The sequence below is a fragment of the Suncus etruscus genome, chromosome 13, assembly GCF_024139225.1.
Source record: "Suncus etruscus isolate mSunEtr1 chromosome 13, mSunEtr1.pri.cur, whole genome shotgun sequence".
Taxonomy (NCBI): domain Eukaryota; kingdom Metazoa; phylum Chordata; class Mammalia; order Eulipotyphla; family Soricidae; genus Suncus; species Suncus etruscus.
The window spans coordinates 7,842,510-7,855,000 of NC_064860.1; the positions used below are offsets into that span (position 1 = coordinate 7,842,510).

A 12,491-nucleotide genomic window follows, 5' to 3' on the forward strand; every position below is an offset into this window, starting at 1 on the left:
TATAGACCAACAATGGCTGAGTCTTCTTAATATAATGTGTTGTAATTTTTAAAGTTTCTATATATGTCTAAAAAGAGAAGTAGATTTGATGATTTTGATTCAAAATAATTATCTTCAAAAACATCTTATCAATACAGTTCAAATTTTTCTGATATCTGAAGTGAAAGGACCCAATGTGTTTTGCTTATCTTCTACTTATCTCAAGCAGGAATTTTTAGAGCCAGGAGTAAATCCTAAATATCACTTGCTAGAGCCAAAAAAAAAAAAAAGAGAAAAAATAAAAGAAAAAAGGAACAAAACAAACAAACAAAAATAACACTGGGTATGTTAAAATAAATAAATAAAATCTATTCTCTCTATAATAAGATATTTTAAACATGTGCATTATATTGGATGTACAAAATTAACTTCAAATTTTTCTCAAAATAAGATAAATATATACTGAACTGAATACTAGTTAATGTTATATATACTGAAATGTTTATGGTCATACCAAGGATGAAGATATATAAATGAAGATATATATGATAAAGCAAGTAGAAGAATATATTACTAATATATGTACAAAGAATCTAAGCTCTACACATGCTTTTTATACAATAATTTCAACTGACAAATTATCTTTTTGGCCATATTAGCCAGGTTCCTTGAAATTCTTTCATGTTAGATATTAACCTTGTCTTAAAAGACCTGAAGATGTACATGGATGTGGAGTGATAGTAGGGTGTAAAGACACTTGTGTTATTTTTGGCCCCACTAAGCCCAGAGCCAAGACAGAGTCCTAAAAACAGCTAGTGTGGCTTCAATCCCGAACTTTATTTCTCAAATAAAACTTTGAAGATGCACATAATTTTGAATAACTCAAAATTCCATTCCAAGGATGACCACAATTCCTTTAAGTGGTTGTCAGATGCTACCAATGATATGATGAAATTTTAGTTTGTTTCCACTAACATGTGAAAAACAGGTCTCTCCCTGTTTTTCTAAACCTCTAAAAGCCAGTGCAGAACTTAGACTAGGTCAATGCAAGCGAGCAAAAGATAGGATGCACATGAACCAACCTCCCTTTAAGAAATCTTTTCCCCTTTTCCCCTTTAATAAATCTACTAATTTATTCAAATCCTCATTCCTCATCCTCACTTTAAAATATTCATGAAAAACTGGGGACACTGATAGAGGGTAATGGACATTGTTGAAAGGACTAGTGTTGGAACATCACAGGCCTGAACAGCACAAGTCCTTTGTAACTGCAACTCAAGGTAATTCTAAATAAATAAATAAACAAACAAACAAACATCCAGTTACCTCTGTGTAAATAGTAAAAAAGTAGTTTCTCAGTTTTTTCTCATATTACAATAGTATATTTTACTTTATTATTTTTCCTTTGAAAACAACAATAGAAAATTTTATCAATTATTTCTAGTATGAGAAACCAAGCAAAAGATCAGCAATTCTATAAAACCAGGAAAAAATTATTTTACACCTACTATTTTCTTAATTTATTACCTTAAAATATTTTTTCTAAGACAAATACAAAGAAAAATTAGGGGAGCATTTGTATTTGCATGTTGAGGAGATGAGCTGGTATTTGTAAGAAGTCTACAATTTGGAAGACACTGTATCAAGTACGGGAGAGTTACATAGAATTTTAGAAATCCATACAGGGAAATCATAAAACACTAGGATATTTTAGCGCCTGCATGTAAAAAACATTTAGAACTAATGCACATGCACATTATATGTATACACACACACACACACTCTCACACATATAAACTCATTAAAGACCAAATATATTGCATGTTTTCACAAGCCAGATTAGATGACCTCATAGTTGTATACTGGATAAAAAACAAAAAACAATTGTTCCACATTATGAAACAAGTGGGGGTATAAGCAATATACTTTTCAGTTATTCCCAAGATATGTAGAACAAAAAAAGAGAGAGATTAAAAATCACAGAGTAATAAATTTATTTTTCATTAGGATTACTTTTAATAAAAAAATTTAATTTTGAGCTTCTAAAGATGAATTAAAAATCTAATATAGTTTTAATAAATCAAAATAAGAACTTAAATAAATTTATAATAAGCAGTTTGAGATATGTTTTATGAAATGATATCTTTTAAAAGAGCTATTGTTACTGACTGTAATAATTTTGGGTCAGTTCTAGGCATATAAAGATATATTTAGTTCAAAGTCAATTTTTAATTATTCCAATGTAAATCAAATTGTTGACTTGTAATTTCCTGTTTTGCTATATGGCAATAGTAGACAACAATATATTATTAAATCTGATAACTTTCTTCTTTTAACATCTTCTTTTTACTAGACATATAGCTTTTACTATTATCCTTCATGTAGTACACATTTATTTTCACTTTTTGGTGAGACTTTGTTTTATAATTGATGCTCATTTTGGTCATAATTCTCTTTTTTCATTTATACTTCAGTAACCATCTAAAGAGCTAGGATATAAAATGAAATTGCAGAGGGTTACCCTGGAATAAAACAGTATAACTGCTAGATTTTAATTTCAGAGGTTTTATGCAAAAATTAAATGCAACATAATTTGTGCAATTACCATCTTTTCTGTAAGAATACATCTAATACTTTTTCAGCCTTCTAAAACATGCCAATATAAAAACTCTAGATACAAAACCATAGAACACAGAGTTTTATAGAGCATGCATCAATAAAAACTTTAAATGATAAACTTTAAATGTTTCTCCATTTATTTGGATATTCTCAAATGCCTCACTAATGTTAAATATATTAATAAATAATACTAGCTATGGAATATCCTGAGGGCTAACAATAGTATACATATATGAACAATAGATCGTGTTAATCAGTCAATGTAGAATTTGTGCATTTCTATTATTTAAAAGAAAGACACTATTTTGGCCATTTTACTTTGGAAATATAACAGTAACTCCATATTTCATTTCAAATGTGTATTCATGGTATCACTCGAAGAAGTGGGATCTGGCAGCTGACATCTTAATTTTTCAGTCAACCAAAATCAACATAAATGTCTGTGGGTGATATCACTAAACTAAATAGAATATGTTGAATATATGCCTGGCAAGATTCAGTAAGAAAATAATGTAAATTTTACATAGTTTCGGTGACCATCTATTTGCCTTTTGAATTCCTAAAGATATTTATACAGCACTTGCAAACAAAACTAGTATTTATCTACTTTTTTATATATATGGTCCCAGAGAAGGTCCTGAGACCACAGCAGGGTGTCCAGTTATGAGTTAGCCACAACTTTTCTATGTGATTATTGGCTGCAGTAAATTGAGAAAAAAATATTGCTTTTGGATTTCAATGTCTTCATGTATTTTTATACATTCATGAGAGAAGAAAGGCACTATAGAATTTTGCAAATGAGCAACCTTCCTCCCTGTTAGTACAGCATGTGTGGGAAACAATCAAATATACCTTTCAAAATTAAATTGTGTCAAGAATAAAGCTTTCTCGAACTCTAATTTTAGTTTGAAAAGGGTTTAAACACTAGATATTTCTCTTTGTCCAATTTTCCTGCATGAGTTTCTCATATGATTTTTATGACAATAGAAAAATCTTGTAAAAACCATATTATAAATATCATCTTTTCATACAAATAAATTCTTACTTTTTTTTTTTTGGAAGCGCTCACAGATGGCTACGCATTTAAATATCTTGATGCACTTATTTCAGAGCCTGTACTTGAAAATAATCCTGGTCCCTTTCTATTTTCTGTCTGGCATAAAAATTCATTTATTTTATTCCACACAATTAAAAAATTCAAAATTTCAAACATTAGTCAATACTGACCAGATTGTGAGCAATAGTATAGCATATATGTCCCACTGTCTTATCTGTGGACTCTAACAGTCATTTTCTTCATGTGAAATAAGCTTTTTTACTTTCACAGAGCATACACTATAAACTATGAATGAATTTACCCTTTCCTTCCCTGTAATAGATTCTGTGTTATGTCATATAGGGGCATGGAAATGTCTATATATCTTGATGGTCTTGTCCCCGAGCTATCTAAGTTCATTTTCAAATAGAGAAACTGGTTTAAGAAAGACACTGGGTTTAAGGGCATTACAAATAATCTGCCATAGTCTCTCAAAGAAAGTCCCTTTATATTTGGATGTTCTGGTCTGTTCCCCACCCAAGACCTCATAATCAAATGTCTGTTTTAGAAACTTCATTTGCAGATTTTCAAAGATGCAAGCTGTTCTAATGCCTTTTTTTTTAAAAGAATGCACTAAAATTTACCACTTTTGTGTGCTTTTCTCACTCTCAACATCTGTCTATGTTTGTATGGCTCCCCAAATCCCCAAGATCCTTGCTGTTGAGATGAACACAGTCTATAAACATGTGGATACTTGTTAACTCATAATGCAGATCTGATGTTGTTCCATATTAAATTGCAAACTAAATGCTTTAATTAACCAAAAAAAAGTATGCAGTGAGGACTGTGTGTGTGTGTGTGTGTGTGTGTGTGTTGAGAAAATGGTGGACTTAATCAGAGGTTGTACCCATCACCTAGTGCATGTACCTAGTATATTCAACTACTCCTAAATGTCATAAGTAGTCACTAGAGGAATATTCTGATATGGCTTCAAAATGACTTACCAGATATCAGTGCCCAACTTATGATCCATATTCTAAACTGAGATCAGATGTTCTTACAGGAAAAACAATGTTCTGAAAGTCAGTAATGTCAAAATAAATGTATACCATATATTGAAAATTCTCCTAAAATCAAGGAATCAGAAATGTTCTAATAGGAGAAAATTATGGTGATGTTGATATAAAGTATAAATGCGAAACCAATCCTAACTCAACCGTACGTTTATTTTAATTCTTGGAGAAGGGGCTTCACAGAAGTATTCAGGTCAGGGCCATTAATGACAGCAATGGATCTGGTAGTTCAGGCCCAGCAGATTAGTGCCCAGGAGTGTAGCTCTGACCAACTACTGTGCATGAGGTCACCATGGACACAGCCCAGAAAAAAGGATGGAGCACCTAGGCTGTACCGTGTGACTTGGTTGAGGGCCTCTGGCATTGAGATAAATGTATGTATATATTTTTTAATAAATAGCATAGTTATGAATATTTATATATATAATCAATGTTCATTTAATATCTGAAAATTAGCTTTTAAAATGAGATTTTACCTAGAGTAAATATATTCAGCTTAAAAGTATAGCACAGAAATAAACACAACCAAGAACTTATTTTCATTTTTAAATTATTTTCTCCAGTACCATTTTATTTTATTTATTATATTTTGGGGGTTGGGCCACTTCCGGCAGCGCTCAGGGGCTACTCCTGGCTCTGCACTCAGAAATCACTTCTGGCAGGCTCAGGGGACCATATGGGATGACAAAGTTTGAACCAGTTCCTCCTAGGTTGGCAGCATGCAAGGCAAACGCCCTACCGCTGTTCTCACACTATTTTAAATGAACACAACTTACAGCAAGATCTTTAAAGGTGTCCTGATGAAATGCAAGCATCAGAAGGAACTGCACCAATGCATAGATCTTCAATAGCTGGGACGCTGTAGATGAAAAAGGCACTTCTTTTCCTGTAACCTAAGGATGCAAGAAAGAGTTGATGCCTTTGTGCTCTGCCTGACAGATTTGTCTCATTGAACTTCATACTACAGAATTATTATATGCATAAAGTAAACAAAAACTTTTGTCTACTCGCAGCACCAGCAATAATCCAAGAGCATTGCAAACAAACCCATAAACAGACCCCAAAGCAAAGAAACAAAAAAAAAACAAAAAACAAAAAAAAAAAACAAGGCCAGAGCAATAGCACAGCATTCTAAAACTGCCCACCCTTCTGTTCCCTTAGACTGCCAGGAGTGATTCTTCAGCATAGAACCAGGAGTAACCCCTTAGCACCAAGGAGTGTAGCCCAAAAGTAAAACAAACAAGCAAAAAAAAAAATGGGAAGGGGAGGAAAGGAAAGAAAGAAAGAAAAAAAAAGGGAAGAAGTTTTCCTGCTTCTTTATTTTTCTCCAAAACTGACTCCAGGTCCTGGAGATATAACACAGTAGGGGAGGCTCTAGTTTTGTATATGGCCAATCAGAATTCCAACCCCAGGCCTCCTTGGAACTACAAGGAAAACACCCTGAGCAAAGAAGAGTATGATTGCCCAAAGAAACAAACAAACAAACAAACAAACAAAAATTAATTGCAAACTGCCATTTTATAAAACAAATGAACTAACAAAATTAACACAACAGGACAGTGAAGTGAATAGATTTTTATCTGTATCCATACTGGATGTATGTCACTTCTCTAATTGATGGAGCTCTCTTCCATTCTTTATTATTTTCTAAAAAGAACTGTTGGTTTACTTTACAGAAACAAAGACAAGCATGTAATAGTTAAAATCAGAAATCTTGCTTTTCACTTCAGATGAGTCATGATTCTGCTTTAGTCTCTATTACATAGGATAATATGAGAATTGAGTAATAGGTACCAGTGATAAGCACATTACACCCCAAAATACTACAACTTATTTGCATGATTATACATGAAAGTGTAGCAAGATAAAAATGAAAGATGTTTTCTGGGAAGTGTAAATAAAAATTATTAAAGGGAAACACTGCTTTATTGGAATTAATTTCCTAAAACAATTCTATTTCATAATGTAGGTTTAGACACCAGGAATATTTTAATGTAATCTTATTTACTTTTAGATTTTCTGTAAATTTGAGAAGCCATGGCTTACAATACTGTGAATAATAGGCTTTCATACATATACATGTTCCTACCTCACACCTGAGCCATGCCTCCACTCCACTCTCCAGAGCTTTTAAAATGAGTTCTGTAGATTAGTTCTCAAGCTCTGTTGCCTTTGACCACTTGTTTTTTTTTTAATTATTATTTTTTGTTTGTTTGTTTTTGGATCACACCCAATGACTCTCAGGGATTACTCCTGGCTATGCACTCAAAATCGCTCCTGGCTTGGGGGACCATATGGTATGCTGGGGATCGAACCCAGATCTGTCTTGGGTCAGCCATGTGTAAGGAAAACACCTACATCTCTGTGCTATTGAAATCCCTATTGCTCCGGGTCCCTGACCACATGTTTTGACTTTTATTATTAAAATAAAGAATAATCACAAAGTAAAATCGAACATAAAATGCTAGATTCATTTAGAAGGTAAAATAACTCTCTGAAGTTAACTTATGTTGATATAGCTGATTATGAATAAAGCCAAAAGTAATCAAAATTTTAATAATCTTTTTGTTTTTTTTATTTGTTTGTTTTGGGGATGCACACAATAATGCTTAGGGGTTACTCCTGGCTCTGCACTCAGGGAACCATAAGCAATGCTGAGGATCAAATCTGGGTCAGCAGCATTTAATGCAAATGCTGTACAACCATTCCAGATCCAGAATCTGAAAAATTTTTAATACAGGTATTTGAATAGTAATATAAGAAAATATTTTATACAGACTATTAAAAATATTTTTTTAAAAAAATCCTTGAAATGTTAAATAAATTTAATCCAACAAATATCTTTAAATTTATTCTTAAAAATAAAATAGGAATTAACATCTTCCACAATGTTGCTAATAATGATAGTTATTTTGATCAGAAATAAAACATTTTATTGTAAATTTCTGGAAAAATATGATTATCTAGATGGAAATTAAATTTGTCCACTGAGTTTTCAACGATTAAATACAAATTATTTTATTATTTTTTATTTTGGGGAGTTTTTAGGCCACACCCAGTGATGCTCAGGGATTATTCCTGGCTATGCACTCAGAAATCGCTCCTACTTGGGGGACCTACCATATGGGATGCCAGGGATTGAACCCAGGTCCGTCTTGGATCAGCCGCATGCAAGGAAAAAGCCCTGTTGCTGCTTTATCACACCAGCCCCTATTTTGTTTACTTTTAATTAAATATTTTGTATTTGATGTTTCTACTTAACTATAGAATGAATAAAGGCATCTCCTAATAGAAGAAATACATCTTCTTGTAACATTAGCCTTAGATTCTAGAAACTACATTTTCTCATGCACAGAACAAGCAAGGGCTGTTTAGCAGAATTATCTCTAGACCTTCCTTTATCTTGTTTCTCAGAATTCTGCGACTAAGCCACATGTGAATGTGGGATTGTAGTTTGAATGGATGTAGAAATTATCCTTGACTTTTATCAATCCCCAACAATACCACCAAATTGTATCTTTGGTAAGAGGCAGCATATGTTCGAAAGAAAGGAGTCAGCCATCAATAACTACATGGGATCCATTACTAATGCTCTGGGAACAGGGTGAAATATTTCTGAGGGAATGCTTTAAATTCAGATTTCTATAAAGACAAGATATAGACATAAAATGGCTCAATCAGATATCACATCATCATCATCATCATCATCATCATCATCATCATCATCATCAAACTCACAAACATTATTTACCTCTGGAATTTCTTCTTTGAGTCCAAGCCTTGGTTTACCTGGACTCCAGCCGGGTCCTTTAAATATGACAGATAACTTATTGAAGAATCCATGTGTAGCCCAAACTTTGTTGCAAAGGTAGACTAAGTAGTCAAACTAGGAGAATTAAAACACAGATTATTTACATTAAGGAAAACAGCAACCAGTCCCAAGCAATAGCACCGTTTTTGGGTAGGGCTTTTGTCTTGCACGCAGCTGACCCAGATTTCATCCCCAGGATCCCATATGGTCCCTGAGCCTACGAGGAGTAAGTTCTGAGGGCAAAGCCAGGAGTAAACACTGAGTGCTGCCAGGTGTGCCGCCCCCACAAAAAATAAAGAAGAAATAAAATTATTTATAGTTATCTAATACAATAAACCATGTGATATTTTATTTTAATATTATTTATACAATCACTAAATGTTTCTAATGTATTGTCTATCATTTAAATAATATTACATTTTAATTATTTTATTTTTACATGATTACAAGATTAATTAAATCCTTGTTAATCCTTTACTCCACAAATATAATTTAGAAATTAAATAAACACACCATTTTTAGATAATTAATAAAGTATAAAAATAAGCTAAAAGAGTTTTTTTCTAATAGTAATAACTAGCATTCTAGGAACTCCGTATTCAAGATCAGTGATATCTTTTCTAAAATCTCACTAAATGAATATCTAATTCAAAACAGATATACACAAATCTAGGATATCTGCCTAAATATTTTAGAAAAAAATACTCATTGATGGTCTTGCTTAATCGTGTAAACATCATATTAAGAATACTCAAAACCATTTATAATAGTAGACCTATTATTACTAATTATATGTTCTGCACTAAGATACATTAGTGCAAATTCGACTAATTCAAGTGTACTTTGAAGCTTATATTCACTCTATAATGGTGATAACAATAGGAATAATCATAATAATGCTGAGATTTTTCCCTATGAATAAAATGTGACCTGTGTATTTTCACTGACTCATGAAGAATATAATAAAAATTGTTTGAAATAATATAACTAGAAATGTGATACAATAAAGAACATTTTTAGGAGAACTGATTTAAGGGAAGAAGAAAGTATTAGATGTATCAGATGGAAATATCCTGAAACTCTAATACAATAACAATAACAGTCATCAAAAATCACATTTTAGAATTTTAGTATTCATTTGTTTTTTTATTTTGAAAAATGAGAGGTCTGGAGATAGTACTCTTGCTTGAAGTCAATTTTTGACACCAAATACACCCCTAGAATATTGGTTGTAGCCCTAGATATTATCAGCACCCACATGTACCCGGGAGGACTCAGCTATGCCCCAATATCTCAAGTCCCACAGAGTCAGAGCAGTAAGCCACTGTTGGCGTGCCTTTCCTAGTCCTCATTTTCTAAGGAAAAAAGAAAGAGGTGGCAGAACATATCACAATAGGTTGGGCTCTTGCATGCAGCTGACCCGGGTTCCATCCCATGTGCTCCTGAAAGACTGCCAGGACTAATTCGAGGTCAGAGGCAAGAGTCATCCCTGAGCACCACAGAATGTGGCCCCAAAACAAAACAAAACAAAAACAATAAAAGAAAGACTGATTTTATTGGTAATGTTTGGGATCAATTGTGGGAAATCAATGATAACATTTAAAAATTAAGAATACTGTCTTATTTACTAGTTTCAAATATTAAAAACTATTAAAACTTGGAGATGAAAGTGCATTATGAATTATATCCAAATATAATGAGAAGAGGATTCTCTTCAACTTGCAGAAGACACTAAAAGAGGTTTTATGCACTTTTCAAAAAAAAAAAAAAAGGCAATGTAGTGAATGTATAAGAAAGTAGTAATGTTTTTTTTTTGTTTGTTTTTTCCTTGTTTTTTTATTTTGGGGCCATACGTAGTGACACTAATCATTCCTAATCAAGGAATAAAGAGGCAGGAGGGGAGCCCTACAGTTGAGAGAAAATAAGAGAAAAAGGTAAGTATTTTTCTTTTAAAAAAAAATATCTTTCTCTAAGCACCATGATTACAAACATGATTGTAGTTGGACTTCAGTCATAAAAAAAAAAAAAAACACCCCTCTTCTCTTTTGAATAGTGAAGTGAAAATGCCTCTCGCTCAAAGATAAAGGCAGTTTATGGGGACTGGAGCTATGGCGCAGTGATAGGACATTTGCTTTGCACATGGCTGACCTAGGACAGACCACTATTTGATCCCCCAGCATTCCATATGGTCCCCCAAGCCAGGAGCAATTTCTGAGAACATAGTCAGGAGTAACCCCTGAGCATCACCGTGTGTGGCCTAAAACAAAAACAAAAAATAAATATAAAAGAAATAAAGACAGTTTAATATGGTTTCTATATAGAGGTATCACTATTGAATTTAAAGTGAATTCAATATATATTAGGTTTGGACTCCAATACATACTGCTTATATTTACATGGGATATGATGTGTGCTGTACTTTTGTAAATTTTTAATAGTTGAGTGAATGTAGTTGTTACATTTTATTATTGTTATTATATTTTTGGTGCCAGCAATCAAGCCCAGGGCCTCACATATGTAAGGCATCCACTATGACACTAAGTTGCATCACAGACAATTTTTTTTTAAATTGGGCAATTTCACTATCAACCACAGAAAAAATGAGAATAAATGATAGCAAAGCATTATTACATTTTAGTGAGGTCGCGTTAAATATTTGTACAGAATTGTTAAGAAAGGGTTACAAATAGAAAAAGTTAATTGGATATAATAGATTTTATATTTTTATAAATATTTTATGTATTCTTGAATAAATATATTTAAAAGGCTCCATAATCAGTTAATTGAAGTGTTTGTCTCCCAACTGGATTAAAATAATTGAGTGCTATAATAATTTATTTTTATTTTTTATTTTTCTCTTTTTTTAACCATTAATAGGGCATTTATTTTTATTTTTATTTATTTTTATTTTTTGGGTCACACCCAGCAGCACTCAGGAGTTACTTCTGGCTCTACTCTCAGAAATCGCTCCTGGCAGGCTCGGGGTCCATATGGGATACCGGGATTCCAACCAATGACCTTCTGCATGAAAGGTGAACACCTTACCTCCATGCTATCTCTCCAGCCCCAGCCATTTATTTTTTTTATTATTAATTTTTATTTTGACCAATGTGGATTACAAATCATTCACAGTAGTATTTTAGGTATATACTAACATCGAATCAGGGGCATTCCCACTACCAATGTTGTCCTCCCTCTACTCCTGCTCCCAGCATGCATCCCATATCTCCCTTCTTTCACCCTCTGGCTGCTAGTATAAATGGTCCCTTCTGTGTCTAGCTTATTGTAGATTGGGTATCGATTCTGTTGTAGTTGGCTTTGGATTTGGTGTTTAAGTCTGATCATTTTTTATTTCTACTCAATGTTCATATGACTGGTCTTGGTTTCTCCCTCAGTTTGTGAGGCAGAACAAGATGGTTCAAGTTATGTGGTTCTGTTTGAAGGTAAGAAAAAGAAAAAAATGAAAACATAGAAAAAAGAAAAAAATGGGGGGCGCAAAAATTCAAACAAGCAAAAAATGGGAGGAGTCCTAGAGATTAAAAAATCAGTTTAAGAAAAGAAAGGGAAAAGGAAGAAAACATAAAAATAATACAAAAAATATCAACCCCCTCCCAAAAAAACAAAAACAAACAAAAAGCTGAAAAGCACCATAGCAATAAAGACAACAACCAAACACTAGCCACGGTCCTGAAATAAAGATGAATCAAAACACACACACACACACACACACACACACACACACACACACACACACACGCAAAAGGCAAAGAAAGGAAAAAAAAACAAGCAACAACAATCACAACAATTACAAAAAAAATTAAAAGAATGTAATTTGTGCTATTTTTTTTTTTTTTTTTTGCATAGGCACAGTAAAAACTGGGGAGATTAGGAAGAGAATTCTCTTGGCCTAAGAGATACAGGGTTTCTTTGCCCTTGAAGTGTACTGTCATGAGTATAACTTTAAGTCATTATA

General features: G+C 32.8%; 1 protein-coding gene across 1 annotated transcript in view; it reads right to left on the bottom strand.

Moving 5' to 3' along the window:
• Positions 1 to 12,491, bottom strand: part of AGMO (alkylglycerol monooxygenase) — a 355,078-nt gene that overhangs the window by 161,468 nt on the left and 181,119 nt on the right. Inside the window, exons 9-10 of the mRNA XM_049785698.1 lie at positions 8,459 to 8,593; positions 5,484 to 5,600 (exon numbers count right to left, since the gene is read on the bottom strand). Of these exons, the coding sequence (XP_049641655.1) occupies positions 5,484 to 5,600; positions 8,459 to 8,593 (252 nt within the window). The remainder of the gene's footprint in view (positions 1 to 5,483; positions 5,601 to 8,458; positions 8,594 to 12,491) is intronic.